General features: G+C 46.5%; 1 protein-coding gene and 1 non-coding gene across 2 annotated transcripts; both read left to right on the plus strand.

The window, feature by feature from the left end:
* Positions 1-239: 239 nt before the first annotated feature.
* Positions 240-9123, plus strand: TNFRSF18 (TNF receptor superfamily member 18). Its single transcript, XM_024201636.2, has 6 exons — positions 240-405; positions 3252-3395; positions 5556-5643; positions 6140-6237; positions 7400-7525; positions 8981-9123. Exons 1-6 carry the CDS (start codon positions 240-242, stop codon positions 9121-9123), a joined length of 765 nt encoding a protein of 254 aa, XP_024057404.2.
* Positions 9124-10319: 1196 nt separating this feature from the next.
* Positions 10320-10392, plus strand: TRNAK-UUU. Its single transcript has one exon. It is a non-coding gene; the product is annotated as a tRNA-Lys (tRNA).
* The last annotated feature ends 6313 nt before the right edge of the window (positions 10393-16705 follow it).

Below are 16705 nucleotides of genomic sequence, written 5' to 3' on the forward strand. Positions count from 1 at the left end.
CGTTCAAATAACGAAGCCTTGAGGATAGGTCAATTTTCTCCCTGCCCCCTCCCCTTCGAAACAGAAACTGTGCGTAGAGGAAGAAAACCACACGTAGGCGGTAGCCACACGCTACAAAAAGTGCTTTGCCAGTTCAGAAAGCATCAGAGAGACAGGAGGCACTTGGTAGAGGCAGAGCTGAAATAAGCCCAGCCGAGGTACCTGAGCTGCAGCAACCCACAGGGAGAGCAGCTTGAGACATGGCCGAGCAAAGAAGACTCCGTCTCCCCAAGCAGGGGATCTGCTTGGTTTTGTTGATGGACCTGTGTCTGAGGGTGGAGCTGGCTCTGGCGACCGAATGCTCCAATGATGAATTCAAAGTGGTGACCAAGGAGGGTATTACAAACTGTCTCAAGTGCAGCTCAGGTAAGGGGGTGAGGGAAGGTTCCTTCTGTCTTGTCCACGTTGCATGTTGACCATAGAATCAATAAACAGGGGGAAGGGAAATTTCAGTGTGACAGGAGCAGCAGTATGTGCAAAGGAAAGAAGAAGCCCGGGCTTCCCCCTTCTTGTTATCAGAGAGGGGCCTAAGCTGCAAAATTCAGACTAGATTTGTGTTCTTGTTTTTTAACCTGCCTGCACCCAAAGGTTGCCAGTGTGGGGCTCTCTGGTTTTGGGTTGTCTCTTTGCAGGGATAGGAAGGAGCAGGCTGAAAAATCTGGATCTGGCTTTGGATGCAGAACCATCCCGAAGCTGAGGGGTGGTTTGTTTCTAGCATGTTGGGCCACGCCCAGCTCTCCTTAGGATTCGCTGCCAGATCTCTCAGCCAGCAGGGTAGTCACATCCTCTGCATTTGGGCTAGAAATGCTCTAATGTGTGGGACCAAAAGAGGAGAGCTGGATTCTCCCCCAGCCTTGCAAAATGGGTATCAAATGCCACTAAATCATAATGCTTTGCACAGACCTAAATGACAACCAAAGGTGCAAGGTAATAGGGACCCAGGCCCAGCGGCTCAGGGTCATTCCAAACTGTGTGCTGGTCTTAGGATGTTCATGGAAAAATGCAACTGGGACGTGGTGGAATCTCCATCACTTGCAGTCTTGAAGTCAAGATGGGATGTCTTTCTAAATGATATGCTGTAGCTCACTCAGAAGTTATGGGCTTGATGCTGAAATTACTGGGTGAGGTTCTATGGCCTGTCTTATGCAGAAGGTCAGACCAGATGATCATAATGATCCCTTCTACCTTTAATATCTATAAATTGCCACACCAGCATAGATCTAAGGTTCTTCTGGTCTGTTATCATGTCTATGACAGTGGCCAATGTTGGATGCTTCAGAGCAAACAGTTAGTTGTGCAATATACAGCTAGTAGGGATGTGTCTTCCTGACCCCGCAACTGATGATCAGCTGATGCTTGGAAGCAAAAGGATTGGAAGCCATTGTAAATTTTACCCTGGATGGTGTAACAGCAAATGCTTTTCTCATACAGAAATGGCAACGTTATCAGCTGTGGTGTTCCATTTTTCTCGCAGGCAGTTTTGCTGCCTAGACAAGGGTTTTGTTGCATTATGTGAAGGTGACGTCAGTGTGATGCTGGCACACAGTGAAGTACCCTGTCCCCTCCCACCCTAGACTTAAGTGAGTGAGTGGGTCTCATCTCACTTTCCCCGTCTCGCACATCTACCTCAGCCAGTCACACCTTTGAGCTGGCTGTCTCAGCAGAGAGGCCATAGGATGAATGGGCCATGGGGACTGAATTCCCCTTCAGCCCCGGGGCAGCGCTGAGACACACAAGTGGGGCAGCGTGTGGGGAGATTGCTTTGCTGTCCATGCTGCTCCTGTTCTGTGCATGGAGGGTTTCAGGTCCCCAGGGCAGTCTGCCAACCCAGCCTCGTTCACCAAAACTAAAATTCACCAGAAGAAAAAGGTAGGTAATCTCATGCCAGCCAATGGCAGCTCAGCAAACCCCAGGGCCTTTATCCTATAAGGTGCTGAGTGACTCGAGTTGGCTGCAAATTGAGGGTGATCAGGAGTGGTTCATTATTAGCCTGTAATTCACAGGCTTTTTATGCACAGAGCAAAGAATTCTAATCTCTCTTTGTTCCTGCAGCTCACTTTCTTTACATGCCAAAGTCATTCCATTAGTTTTGCTCCAAACCATCCAAGAATGGAAAAAATAAAAGGGGCCAATGAGTGACAGGTGAATTGGCGAGTATCAGGTGAATTCCCCAGCATCAGCTCAGGAAATCGCTGTTGCCTGACCACTGCCACATACCTTTTTGTTTGATGTCCTGTTGCTCTAATCTGTACTTTCCCGGTTTCGCCCTCAATGTTACCCAACTGCTGGGAAAACATGCAATTCTCTTTCCTCTAAATAGCCCCCTTGGGCCTGGTGTCACAAGCCCTGGCCCTGGCGAATGTGATCAGTCCTTAATTTTCATGACCTCCGGAGTCTCTCACCATTCGCTTTGCTGTTCTGTTTTGTTTTAAAGGGTGTCAGAAATTAGAGATGGGTGCGAGTTGCAGAGTTCAGATCTGGGTTTGGAGCTGAGCTGCTCCTGGTTTGGAAGCAGGAGGGGGTCGGCTCTCTGGTTTTGACTCTGTGCCAATTTATTTTGGAAGCAAATGTCTGAATGCCAGGGAGGGGCAGGGAATGAGAACCGTGGCACTGGTGGTCTGGAATCCTGTGGGCAGCCCTCTGACACAGGGGCTTTGCCCAACTACACAGGGTATTGCCAACAGACAGGAAGCCCGAGGGCTGAATGCAGAGCCCGTTCCTATGCGGTGCTCCCTTTGGTCACTCAGCACCCATCACCTCACAGTACCAAGGCCTGAAATTTCCATTAAGTACCAGTGGGCTGCAACTGCCCGCATTTTTAATATGAAGCATTGCATGCTGGGACATACTGGCTGCATTTTCCTATTAACAGTTGGGACAGCCACGGACTTCTGGGCGCTATCTTTGGCCCCAGGGTTCACCCACCCTGACAACATACTTGGCTCTAGGAATCCCAATGTGCTGGAAAGACACAGTGGGTCAGATTCTCCACATTTTACCTCAGTGCCACCCCACTGACTGAAACAGAGCCCTTCCGGATTTCCACCCGCATAACTGAGAGCGTGTTTGTCCCCATATCTATATATCCTTCCCAGAGGTACCCTCCTGCCTGGAAGGAGGTTCTCTAGCATCACCCGGTAATGCCCATGGTTAAATAACAAGAGTCAGTTTCTGGTCTCTGTTATACCAAGTCTAACTCTTTGCTTTCCTAGTGACACGCGGCCTTTCGGATCCATGCCCTGACATCCTGAAACCGACCTGTAAGTGTAGTCCTGGGTACCAGTGTAGTAATCTTCCATGTACGACCTGCAGTCCACTCCCTCAGTGCGAGGCGGGGACGGAGCTGAACAAATCAGGTAACTATAGGAACGCAAATGAGTCTGCCAAGTTGTGCTCCATAAAGGTGGGGAGGGTCAGCAGACATTGTACATACATTCTCTACACGGGTGCATTCTGGAAGCCTTCTGGTGGTAAGGAGGAGACGGCCCAGCAAGCCACACATCAGCTTTGAAGTGGCTGAAGTCCATGAAGAAAACAGTTCAGATCCTGAAAAAACAAACATTTGCTAGCTCTTTCTGGGCTATTTTGCAGCTCTAAAATGATGGTGGTGGCGGGGCGGGAGGGGAGTTGTAAAAATGTTACCTCAAAAGATGTGGTTTTTTGCAGCCAAACAGGCAAAATGTCAAAATTCTTCACATTTCACGGCAAAAACTCTTCTCTAGTATTTTACTCTATAATAAGATCATCTTTGTGTATTCAGAAATTACATTGAGGAGCGTAATATAAAAATGATGGATGGACAGAGTGAAAATTAGGCCAAGTTTCACTCCAAAAGAGTCCTCTTTCTAAGTGTAAACCAACCAAATGCATAGAGTTGGAGGGGGGGAGGGGTCATTAAATTGATCCAATTTCATGAAGTATCAGGTTTCAAATCTAATTGCTAATATTTTGCACAGCTCTGGGGCATAACAGCTACCTGTGACTCATAGTTTAACAATGGGGAGATAGGGTGGTGTTGTGGTTGAGGCACTCGCCTGAGACCTAGAAGATGTGGACTCAAATCCCAGCTCAGCAACACGCAGGCTTCTTGGGAGACCTTGGCAGGAAAAACATTTAATCTCTCACTGCCTTATTTTTTTATGGATAAAAAAGAGAGAATGATACTTCCCTATCTCACAGGGTGGGTTGACCTTTTCTCATGTCTGTTGCTCTCCTCTGGACTCTTTCCAATTTGTCCACATCTTTCCTAACATGGACAATTACCTCCTGTGTCTTACATACTACACTCCTCTTAATACACCCCAGAACATTGGCCTTTTTCACAGTTGCATCACGTTGTTGACTCATATTCAGTTTGTGACCCCTATAATCCCCAGATCCTTTTCAGCAGAGCTAAAACCTAGCCAGTTATTCCCCATTTTGTAGTTGTGCATTTGATTTTTCCTTCCTAAGTGAAGTACTTTGCCCTTGTCTTTATTGAATTTCATCTTGTTGATTTCAGATCAATTCTCCAATTTGTCACGGTCATTTTGAATTCTAATCCTGTCCTCCAAAGTACTTGCAACCTCTCCTAGTTTGGTGTCATCTGCATATCTTATAAGCATACTATCCACTCCATTATCTGAGCCATTAATGAAAATATTGAATAGTACTGGACCTAGGATTGATCTCTGTAGGATGCCCTTCCAATTTAGCAGTGATAACTACTCTTTGAGTACAGTCTTTCAACCAATTGTGCACCCACCTTATAGTAATTTCCTCTAGACCACATTTCCCAAGTTTGCTTATGAGAATGTTATGTGGGACTGTGTCAAAAGCCTTACTAAAATCAAGATATATCACGTCTATTGCTTCCCACCTGTCCGCTAGCCCAGTAACCCTGTCAAAGAAGAAAATTAAATTGATTTGGCATGATTTGTTCTTGACAAATCTATGCTGGCCATTCCTTCTAACCATACTATCCTCCAGGTATCTGCAGATTGATTGTTTATTTATATGTTCCAGTGTCTTTCCAGGTATTGAAGTTAGGATGACCAGTCTATAATTTCCCAGGTCCTCTTTGTTCCCCTTTCTAAAGGCAGGCACTGTCTTTGCCCTTTTCCAGTCTTCTGGGACCTCACCTGTCCTCCAGGAGTTCTCAAAGATAATGGCTAATGGTTCTGAGATTGCTTCAGTTAGTTCTTTAAATAACCTAGGACGAATTTTCATCAGGTCCTGCCAACTTGAATACATCTAACTTATGTAAATATTTTACCGGTTCTTTCCCTATTTTGACTTGCATTCCTTCCCCTTTGTTGTTAATATTAATTGTGTTGAGTATCTGATCTCCATTAACCTTTGTAGAGAAGACTGAAACAAAATAGACATTAAACCCTTCCCTTTCTTGATGTCATCAGTTATTAGCTCTTCTCTCCGTTCTCCATGTTTACTCTCAAATACTTGAAAATGGACCATACTTGTCTTCCTATGGAGCAATGCTGCTGCCCAGAAGTAATCCCCTTTCTTTTCTCTCCTAGGCACTGATCACTTCAAATTCACCTGTGAACCCTGTAAAACTGGAACCTATTCTGACACTCTGAACAGCTGTTGTAGGCCTTGGACTAAGTACGTATTTATGGATAGATCTCTTCTTTGGCAACGTTCATGATACACACCTCAAGTGGCTAATTTTAAAATTTTGTAAAAAATTAAAGCCACAGCAATTAATTATCCAAAAGTCTGCTGGGTTACTATTACAGGTGTTTTTGCTTGGCAGGATATCACATGAATCTTTTCTTTGGTTTCGTACCCAACAAATCTTAAAGTGAAACTCGGTGAAACCAAAAAAACCCCACGTTTTCCACCTACTTTCAGGTCAAAGCCACAAATTAACACAAGCGTGGATACAGTTTGAAATTGGGTCTGGGTGGGATTGAATCTTAACCAGCTTCTCAGCAGAACTGGTCCAGTGTATCCAGCGGGGGCAGCCATAATTTGGCCAGCTGTGCTCTAAACGAATAAAAAATAGAGGAAAGAGAGACAGGCGGAGTGGGAGAGAAGGAGGAAGCGGGGGACAGAAACAGAGAGAGATGTTCTTAACGATGCTTTCCCTTTTTCTTAGCTGTGAGAGTTCTGGATTACGAACAATCAGGCCAGGAAATCGTACCCATAATGTGGAATGTGGCATTTTTGGAGATCTGACCCCAGTTCAGCAGCAAGGTACGTCCTGGATGGCAGATCATTTACTTCAGACTCTTCCTTTCCTCAAGGCATTTCAGATTCCAGGCAAAGGCACAATCCTGGGTTTGTGCCATCATGGTTGCTTGGCATGGAAGAAATAACCCTTGAGTTCCCTGCGGTATTTATGAAGCAGCATGAATTGCTGAGAAGCGCAGATTTGAACATCATGAAACATTACTAATAATAATAAAAACCATCAAAGAGTCAGGAGGAGAAATGTAGGGGTGGTAATAGAACTGTTCCTTAGCAAACAGATTATCAGAGTTTTCCATCCGGCATCTGCTGCTCTTTACCAGGGCTCTCTCAAGAGACACTATTTAGCCGTTAATCACCCACATTCAAATTTCCTTCTGTCTCTGACTCCCCCACCATGTGCCAGTTGGTGTCACTCACCATGTGCCACTCACCAAGGTGTCAATTAGCAGCAGAACCTGGAAACTCAAGTTACTGATGGAAAAAAATATTGGGCCCCATCCTGACAGGTACCAAGCATCTCTGATGGGGCTCAGAGATCATTGGAGTTGAGGGAACTCAGCAGCCTCAGGCCCTTTGTATGCAGATATCTTTATTTCTACTGGGCCAGGTCACTGGAGCTGCAGTAAAGGTAAACATTTGGTCCATTGCGTTTTATGTTGCTTCAGGGAAACCCTGGGCTGGGTTTGACTTGCACCATGTGACACTCCATTGAAGTCAAAGGTAAATGGATGAAAAGATAGTGCCGTAGACATACTAGGTCCTCATTACAACACAGAGAGAGGTGGATGCTCGTGTTTAAGCAATGCAGAGATCGTGCATGCTATCCCTGTTTAAGCAATGCAGACATCGTGCATGCTATCCCTGTTTAAGCAATGCAGACATCGTGTATGCTATCCCTGTTTAAGCAATGCAGAGATAGTGCATGCTATCCACAAACAATGATCTCCTGCACACATGTTCCCAGGCCAGTTCTGACCTTTGTGATTAATAACCTGGACTATGGTTTTCCCTTTCCTAGTTTCACAGTTCCCCGTCTGACTCAGGCATGGATTAACGCACTTCTCCCTCATTTCCTTGGAAGCATTGGCTTCACTGTAGCATAGGGCTGGGCTGTGGTCAGGTTATCTATGGTCATGTATTTCATTTCATCCCCCCTCCTCATCAGATTCCAAGTATACCACCATCCTGGCGATATTGACTGCAATGGGCGTATTCATTCTCATCCTGATGACTTTCTTCCTGCACCTTTGCTTATGGACACTGAAAAAAGAGAAACTGCACATTGTTGAAGGTCAGTGCATCTATATGGAGTATTCCATGGTAACTGAAGGGAGGAAGGCATGGGTCAGTGGTTAAGGCCCTGCGGACTTGGTAGACTTGGGTCAGTTCCCTGCTCCACCATTGACTTCTTATGTGACCTTGGGTAAGCCACTTCAGTTTATGTCTACGCTGCAATCAGAGGTGTGATTGCAGCTTAGGTCGGCACACTCACGCTATCCTTAATCTAGCTAGCAAGGCTTAAAATAGCAGTCGAGAGGTGGCAGTCCAGGCTTCAGTGCGAACTGTGCAAACCCACTTGGGACAGTGGATATGTACTCACATTGCTAGCTCGTGCTGTCGAGTCTTCGTTGCTAGGACAGAGAGCTGCATGGGGACCGTGTAGCTACAGATGTGATGTGTATCACGAAGCAGACACTCTGAATGTATAGGCACCGTTTCCCGGTTTGCTTACACAACAGCAACCAGCGGGGGAGGGCTGGTTTTGTGTGTCTATGCTGTGTGCACAAGTATTTGTGGCCTGCAGGGGGTGCGAGTGTGCGAGGAATGGACAAGCAAAAATTATACTGCCCACTCTTCTAAAAGTATAATGTAGTTCAGAATCTTGAGCCATAGTTGGGCTTAATCTATAACAGGCCCCTCCCAACACCGAGGGTCAGATTTTCGTTTGCACTAAGGCACTTGACAGTGCTGTAGCAGTGCAATGGACCTGTTAAGTGGTGGTAAATACATTCACACACAGTCCAAGGACCCCTTCCCCGTCTGAGCAATGCAAAGGGGCCTTAAGGTATGTCTACACTGCGAAAAAAGCCCCTTGGCAGCGAGTCTCAGAGCCCAGGTCCACTGACTCGGGCTCGTGGGGCTCACGCCGCGGGGCTAACCATAGCAGTGTGGAGTTCGGGCTTGGGCTGGACGCTGGGCTCCGAAACCCGGTGTTGGGGCAGCGAGTCAGAGCCCGAACGTACACACTGCTCTTTTTCGCCCAGGCTCTGAGACTCGCTGCAGTGTAGACGCACTCTTAGCGTCAATGAGAATCTGTCCCAGCGTTATGGGCAAAGATCCAGTCATGTCCTTTCAGGCTCATGATCCATCCACTTGAAGGCAGAAATGAGGCAACCCCTGGCTGAGGGTCTATCATGGAGGTCCCCCCCTAAGCATCCTACTTTCTGGCAGACACTCCAAAACAGGAGGTACTAGCCATTGTGTTGAGGTGTATAGTGCACAGTATATGTTTTCCACATGGGTTGCAGCACTTGAGATATTTGTGGGCCTCACCTGGACTCATTCCAAGTTCTGAGGCGATACGATACCCTAACATCTCTGGGTAGACAGCAAGAGTGGGCTCATTCATCGCCGTATATGGTGCACCTGTCAGACACCCGTGAAACGCTGCTTCCCCAGTGCACAGCATTGTTCCTTACAACTGCAAATCTAACGTCTGCTCGTTCCCTTGGTGTGCTCCCTACAGAGCCTGACCATCCCAGCTCTCTGCTGCCGCCTGTGTGCCGCCTGGTCGAAGATACGTACAGCTGCCAGTTCCCAGAGGAAGAACATGGAGGCAAAACCGCTGAAGGAAAACTCTCTTATTACCCTTTTGTGGGGTCACACTGAAGTTGCAGATGGAGTGCAAGCCGCTGCCAGAGGAGCAGGGCTGGGCTTGTCTTTTCAAATGTAGAGTGGAGGAGGGGCAAAGGTGCAATTTTAAACATAGCAGCAAGAAGTGGGCTTTTGTAACAGAGTTCGTGTTAGAAATTGAGGAACAACTAACTCAAGCTGACATTTAGTGCAGCCAGAATCCCGGCTGCATGTTCCTCCTTCTCTGAGTCCAGCCCTTCTGAACTCAGTCTGGGACTAGAATAACCAGATCTGATTTTCCCCTGAGCGTCACATGCTCATGACCCTGAGGTACCTCCCTTACTGCGTGGCATATCCATAGAGTGTCAGGGTCTCTCCATGAGGCCCTACTGTTGCCTCTCTCCTGGCCATGTGAGTATGTCCCTGGGGAACTCAACTGTAGTTTTCATCAGTTGTTTTGCCAAGGTGGCGCATGTGTCTGCTGGGCATATATGAAGGGAGTGGGGGGGGGGCCAAAGTGTGGCTAAAGGACCATATACAATATGCAAGTCTGCAGTCAACGATATTGCATTCTACTTGCCCCGCATTGCCTTCCGTTTGTAGGTGAAAAAGGGGAGCGCTCTCTGAATCTGTGAAATAGTTTTGCTCTCAGGTGGAAACAGGATTTCCTTGACGCTTTTGCTGATGGCGCAAATCTCAGTGCACAGCTCTTGTCCCTATATAGTTTCCAGTCTGAGGCTACGTCACTTAACGCGTCTGTGAGCCCTGCTCTGGAGACAATCAAAGGCCCTTGTGTGTGTTTGCAGAGATTCTTGCAGCAGATCAAGAGCCTTGGCTTAGCGATAGGAGAACATGGGGGTGTTTTGGGTTCCATGACACCTCAGAGAACATTTACATGGAGAATTTTTGCCCCGGGAGCCATTTTTGTTTGAAGAATAGTCAATTAAAAATACAAACAATCAGCAACCCAACCTGAGGCCTATTTACAAACCATAAAGAATCTGCTTTGTAAATAATCCCCACCCAGCTTCTAAACAAAACAAAGGCTACGACTCACATTTTTGGGCAGGGCCGAGGGAAAATCGTGCCCCCAAGTCCTAGCTCCTCAGCTGGTATAAATTGGCGAAGTGCAGTGGACGTGACCAGCAACTTCAGTGGGGCTATAATGATGTACCACCACTGGTAGAATGAATCCCTTCTGCCTTAATTTAAAAGGCTAACTCCTCAAATTGGCCTGGCTAGCTCAGTTGGTAGAGCATCAGACTTTTAATCTGAGGGGCCAGGGTTCAAGTCCCTGGTCAGGCACAGAGAGTCCATCCTCCTGTGTGATCTCCCAAGAACTTCAAAAGGCACATCCTCCTTCATGTTAGGGGGAGGGATAGCTCAGTGGTTTGAGCATTGGTCTGTTAAACCCCAGGGTTGTGAGTTCAATCCTTGAGGGGGCCATTTGGGGATTTAGTTGGGGATTGGTCCTGCTTTGAGCAGGGGATTGGACTACATGATCTTCTGAGATCCCTGATATTCTGATTCATCTTTGGGGTCAATCTCCTTCAACAGAGCTACTTTGCATCAAAGGATGTGGCCTTTTGGCTAAGACTCAGTGTCTTTCTTTGACACCGTCTGACTGCTATGTAGTTTCCCAGCTCTGCCCTCCCCCCCGTTCCAGGAAAGACTGATAACTTTGGAGAGAAATCTCTTGATGACTAAAAGCTCCCTGAACCAGGATGAGGTTTTGAGTCAGAGTTCATATAAAGAACATGCAAATACCACCTACCTCAAACCAGGACGTCAATTTCCTCCTCTGATTTCTGGCGAGATAATGAAGTGACGCCTATAAGTTAAGGCAAGCACTGGAAATATTAATGTGTGGTGAATAGAAATTGAATTTTTCTATTAAATGATAATAAACTATGTTATCCTTAGCTGTACAGACATGTAAAAAGAATGTAATGCAGTCCCATTGATAAGGCCTGCTCAACAGAGGAATCTCATCAGCTCGGAAGTATTTTGAAAGCAATTCGGTATGTCTCTACAATTCCTGATCGCACATTCTGTAATCATTTGGGCTGACTGTTGGATTCCTCGCACTGACACGTTCCCGTAATTTCAATGTGTCACCCTTGTACTGCCAGAGCAGGGGTCCATGGGGATTTATTGTTCTAACATTGTTTTGCTTGCTTTCTTTTGTGTGTATTACCGAATGTTGTGATTTTAGTGCAGTAACTGTAAGGGTGAGATCAGGTGGGAAGGATTGTGAGTTATAGCACAGGATGAGAAGTCTGGACTCCTAATGTTGCCACTGTCTTGGTATCTGGCCTTGGGCAAGTCACTTAACCTGTTTGTGTCTCGGTTTCCGTATCTGTAGTAGAGGCATTGTGTCACATAACTGGTGTTTGTAAAGCCTTTGATGCTTCTCTAATGCCTTTCAGCCAGAGATTTCAAAGTATAATTCTTACTTGGGAAAAGCAATATTTACTCCTCCATCCTCCACCCACCACCTTGTGAAATTTGACCAGTTCCCCATTAATTCTTCAACATTTACCATGACTCTCACGGGTGCGGCTAAATCACATCAGCCAAATGATAAAAACGAGGAAGAGAACGGGGTTTGTTCTGCTCCAGCTGTGGAATGTACAGATCCACAGCTGGGGTGAACGGGAGGACCCAGAGGGAACGGACCCCAAAGGATGGCTTTGGCTTTGTCAAAGAGTTTAGGTTCTGGTGCACTTATGCTGCTTTGCGCTATCCCAGGGGTTCCCTTGCTACTGTTAAAGTGAATGTCTTACTTGTTCCAACTTGCCAGCTAAGCAAAGGCTGTTGCTGCTGCCCCAGGTGTGAGTGTTTGGAAGCTGTCATTCTGTGCATTGTCTTTCCTTTAGACAGCCATTTTGTTTACTATGTATGTTTTAAAAAAAAAATCTTCTTGTGACCTTTTGTAAAGGCAAAATAAACATTAGATCTGACTCGTATATCAATAGAGCTGATCTGAAGTGAGCCGAGATTCAGAACAATTGTGGGGGTTTGGGTGGCTGTTTTCTGTTTGTTTTTAAATTCTCTTCTTTTGGCGGATTTATCTCCCTGCCCTTGACTGGACCGAGCAAGTTTTCTCCACTCAGCTCTTCCATAGACACCTGGCTCTTACCCTTGCACACCCCTGCTATTCCACTCCTGTGCCCAGGGCCGGATTAACCATTAGGCTAATAAGGCTATCGCTTTAGGCCCTCCTATTTTTAGGCCCTACTGGTCGAGCAGGGGGCGCGGCTGGGTGAGGCGGGGGAGCTTGCTCACGCAGCCCTGCTGGAGCGCTCCTGCCAGCAGGAAAGGCAAAGCAGCCCCCCTGGCTTGGCAGGAGCTCAGCCAGCAGCCTGCTGTGTCTCCCCGCGCTGCAGGAACACGTTGTTGCCGGGGATCCGGTTAACACTGGTGACCGGATGCTAAAAATCCGGTTACCACGGGAACCCGTGCCAGCCGTGGGTGTAGTTTGAGCAGGCATTGCCCCCCCCCCCCCATTTCTCCAGAGCTCTGCTTAGCTGTCAGGGGGGAAGAAGCTCCCTCTGTCCCTCTCCTCTGCTGAGGCTGGCAGGCAGCTCCAGGACGCTGAGTCCTAGTGCTCGTCACCATCATCTTCTGTGTGTGCTGGGTCCTGTTTCTGGACAACTGGTGAGTGGCGGGGGGAAGCGGCAGTACCACAGCGGTAGGGTGGGAAGCTTGCACAGAACCTGCCCACACTCTATCCAGCTCCAGCCAGAACTGCTGCCCCTCCCAGGTATAAGGAACGAATTCCCACCCATTTGTAGGAAAAACAAAACAAACCATCCCATTCTGGATCCCAGTCCTTTAACTTTTACAGAACCTTCCATCGAGGGGCTTCAGTTTTATGATGCACTGGGTTCAATACTGTATTGAACTGTACTAAAAATCAAAGACATCCAATTTTTTTCTTTGGTGTGTTTTTCTGTACTGGGATGCACAGGCCACCAAGTTCTTCCATTATGCTCAGCCCAGTTCCACAGGCCAACGCATCTCTGTACTTTTAAGGGGTTGCAAAAGCGCTGGAGGAAGCTCAACATACAATGTTGTAGGTTTCTCCCTCCCCTCTCCCGCAAGGATTCTAAATCCACTTCTTAGCAGGCTATGATAGAAAGACTGGCTGAATAGGCTAAAGGCAGGTTCTGTCCATTTGCTGGTTCTCTAGCCGTTCAATCCATCATAAAAATACCTCACATTTGATTTCTTTTGAGTTTCATTCCAAAAATTTAAAGCTAAATAAACCTGAAGTTAGTCCTCATTTTTCTGCAGCAACTCAAACTAACTTCTTTCCCAAGTGGAAAATGTTGGGTAAACCTGGAATGTGATTCAAGACGGGAATGAGAACACAGGCCAATTCCTGCTGACAATTACACCTGGTAGCCTTATTGACTTCAGGGAGAACAGATTTTTGCACAAGACTAGATTTTGGTCCCTTCTGTTTTTTCACACCTGGTATAGGCAGAATCTCATTCACTTTCCTCCCTTAACCTCTGAGCACTTTAAGGGGAAAAGATTAAGCAAGGTCTGCTTGGTTTACACAGGCAAACGAAACAGGAAGCTCTCCCTTCATTCTACACCAGCCTGAAACGAAAAACAGACCTGATGTAACAAGGGTGTCACTACAGCAGTCTTGGTTGGACTGTTCTTTTGAAAGATCCTTAATGGTTCTTTTAAGATGCTGATTTTCAGTGAAGTCTTTTTGTTCAGCGGGGCAGAGAACACAACAGGGAATAGCTCTGTTTTGTCAACTCCTAGTCATTCAAAAGCTGAAAGGCTTTAGATTAAGTTTGTTTAATGTTTGTACAGTGATTCTGAGGAGCTAACATGGTACAGAAGTGCTAAATATTATGACTGGGCAACCATCTAAAGATCTGTGTCACTTCTAGCTGTTACCTTTTTCTTACAGAAAGCTTAAAACAAACAAATGCAAACCGTAGGGGGCTTGTGCACACAGAACTCATGCTTAAAAAGCCTTATGTCAGAGCTGCTGATCACACATTCTAGAATAGACAATACTTAGTCCTGCCATAAGTACAGGGGACCGGACTAGATGACCTCTCGAAGTCCCTTCCAGTCCTATGATTCTATTCTATGATTCTAATTGTGGAAGAGCTTTGTGACCAAGTGGCCTGATGTGGTGAATCACTGGAGATTAACTACACAAATTGGGTATCATCCCACAAATAATATTTGGGTTCAATATGAAAACAGTAATTCATTGTCCTCAGCCAGTGCAACACTGGGAGGCAGCTTTCAGAGCAAGACCGCCTAAAATACAATGCCACCCAATGTCATTTTCCCACTACTATTTCCTCTACTTCACTGGATTTTACTCCTGAGTGGTTTTCTTTTACATAATAAAAGCTGGCTGCCTCCCAGAGTGAGATAGGGTGTGTGGTGTAGAGCAGTGGTTCTCAAACTTTTTTTTTCATGGACCACTTGAAAATTGCTGTGGGTCTCGGTGGGCCCCCTAATTATCTTTCCAAACATTATTTGTACCGTTAGCTAACTATTGTAAAGCATTTTGGATAAAAGCGCTATATAAAAAAAAATAATTAAAAAAAATTTGTTCTACAAATAAAAGCACACAACTCATATTTTAATATCAGTAGTCTTACCTTTCTAATGCAATGGATGTGAGAAGGAGGAGGGGTCACTCCCCTGCCACAGCAGCCACAGAGCTGAGGCTGGGAAGGAGGGACGTTTCTCCCCAGCAGCCGCAGCTCTGGAGCTGGGGAAAGTCACCTCTTTGGCCGCCGCAGCCCTGTATGTCCCAAATTCCCCCCACCCCCTCTTCTCACCCCACTGCCCCCTCCCACCTACCCCTTAATCCCCCCAAGGCCACCACCTCACCTTACATGTGCGTCTTCTCCAGGGTCCAGGCACCTAATTAGTGGAGCCACGCCTGCGTGGCTCCACTAATTAGGTGGGTGGTCCTTCATTCTCTTGTGTGCCACCGCCCAGGCGTGTACCTTAGAGGGAACTATCCATGGACCACCTGAATGGAGGTCACGGATCACCGGTGGTCCACAGACCACAGTTTGAGAACCTCTGGTGTAGAGTCCATAGCTTGCGGGAAACACCTACAGGGCTTGGCTTTGCACTGTGCCCCGTGAAGAGCTGAGGGTAGAAGCACAAGGTGGAAAGAGGTGAGCAGGATGGGGAATGTTGCAGTGTTCATCCTCAGACAGATGAGCACTCCACCACCTAGGAGGAAGGTGGCCTAAGAGAAAGAGAGCGTAGCAGCCCTTGTGCTACCTCTCACTCAGAAGTATCTGTTTGAAGAATTGCGTGTCGCGAGAGTAGAATAAACATGTTAATTTTACATAAATAAATAATGTGCAAATATGTATGTAGAGAAATGTTTGATGACTTCATCGGGTTTTTTTTACAATGTCATTCATACTTAGGCCTTTCCCTCCCATTAGCCTTAGGCCCCTCCAAACCTTAATCTGGCCCTGCCTGTGCCCTCCAATGGCTCTGCCCACAGTCCAAACCAGCAGTATCATCTATTTTAATCCTCCCTCCCCTCTCAACACCTCCTCTGCTGTAGGAACTGGGGATTTCCAGACAGCCGGGTAAGCCAGTTTTCCAGCTACTTAGTATCATCGGAGCTGGAGAACAGTGCTTAGATAATGCTAACATGGTCAAGAAGGAGAAGCAAAACTGTTTGATAGGCCGGGGACTAGCAGAACAGTTTCAACTCTTGATGGACTAGCAGGTGGCGCTGTCTGTTAGTACTGATGCATTGAACACAGCTATAGTCCATGGGGGAAGTTCGCAGAGTGGCCCATCCACTTTATGCCTGGCTAAAGAAACATTTCTACTTCCTACCTATCTAACTGCTTGCCAAGGACTTATTATGGACGGAAAAATCAGTTCAGTTCTTGGCGTCTCATGGTTCTGATTCAGGGGGGAAACCCCTAACTGTGCGTGATTGTAACTCCTGGGGCATTTCAGCAACAGATGGAGACGTGGTTCAAAGAAAACAAAAGTTACCCGTGCAGAGTCCCTAGGCAAAGAAATCTTCATACATTACAGTTTCCGTTCAGAGAGCTCTGTATCTTTATTTGGATCTGTGTTTGTGTCACTGCAAAATTTGAATCTGAGTTCAGGTCTAAATTTCAGTCCCAATCCCAAAAGCACGCGTGTGTGCGCACACGCACACACACACACACACACACACACACACACACACACACACACTTTCTTTCTCTCTCTCTCTCTCTCCAATATACAATGAAACCTATTCAAAAGTATATGTATAGTATTTTCGAGTACATAAAAGGTTGTTACAAGGAGGAAGGATAAAAATTGTTGTTCTTAACCTCTAAGGACAGGACAAGAAGCAGTGGGCTTAAATTGCAGCAAGGGTGGTTTAGGTTGAATATTAGGAAAAACTTCCTAACTGTCAGGGTGGTTAAGCATTGGAATAAATTGCTCAGGGAGGTGGTGGAATCTCCATCATTGGGGATATTTAAGAGCAGGTTAGACAAACACCTGTCAGGGATGGTCTAGATAATACTTAGTCCTGCCTTGAGTGCAGGGGACTGGACTAGATAACCTCTCGAGGTCTCTTCCAGTTCTG

The sequence above is a fragment of the Terrapene carolina genome, unplaced genomic scaffold (assembly GCF_002925995.2).
Source record: "Terrapene carolina triunguis isolate 2854851 unplaced genomic scaffold, T_m_triunguis-2.0 Scaffold714, whole genome shotgun sequence".
In the NCBI taxonomy this organism is placed as follows: Eukaryota; Metazoa; Chordata; order Testudines; family Emydidae; genus Terrapene; species Terrapene triunguis.

What these genes read in the sequence shown, in the direction of transcription:
- TNFRSF18 (XM_024201636.2), top strand. Translation starts at nt 240, where the DNA reads ATGGCCGAGCAAAGAAGACTCCGTCTCCCCAAGCAGGGGATCTGCTTG. An exon ending in GACGGAGCTGAACAAATCAG is followed by an intron (nt 3,396 to 5,555) that starts GTAACTATAGGA and finishes TTTCTCTCCTAG; the next exon opens with GCACTGATCACTTCAAATTC. An exon ending in GACCCCAGTTCAGCAGCAAG is followed by an intron (nt 6,238 to 7,399) that starts GTACGTCCTGGA and finishes CCTCCTCATCAG; the next exon opens with ATTCCAAGTATACCACCATC.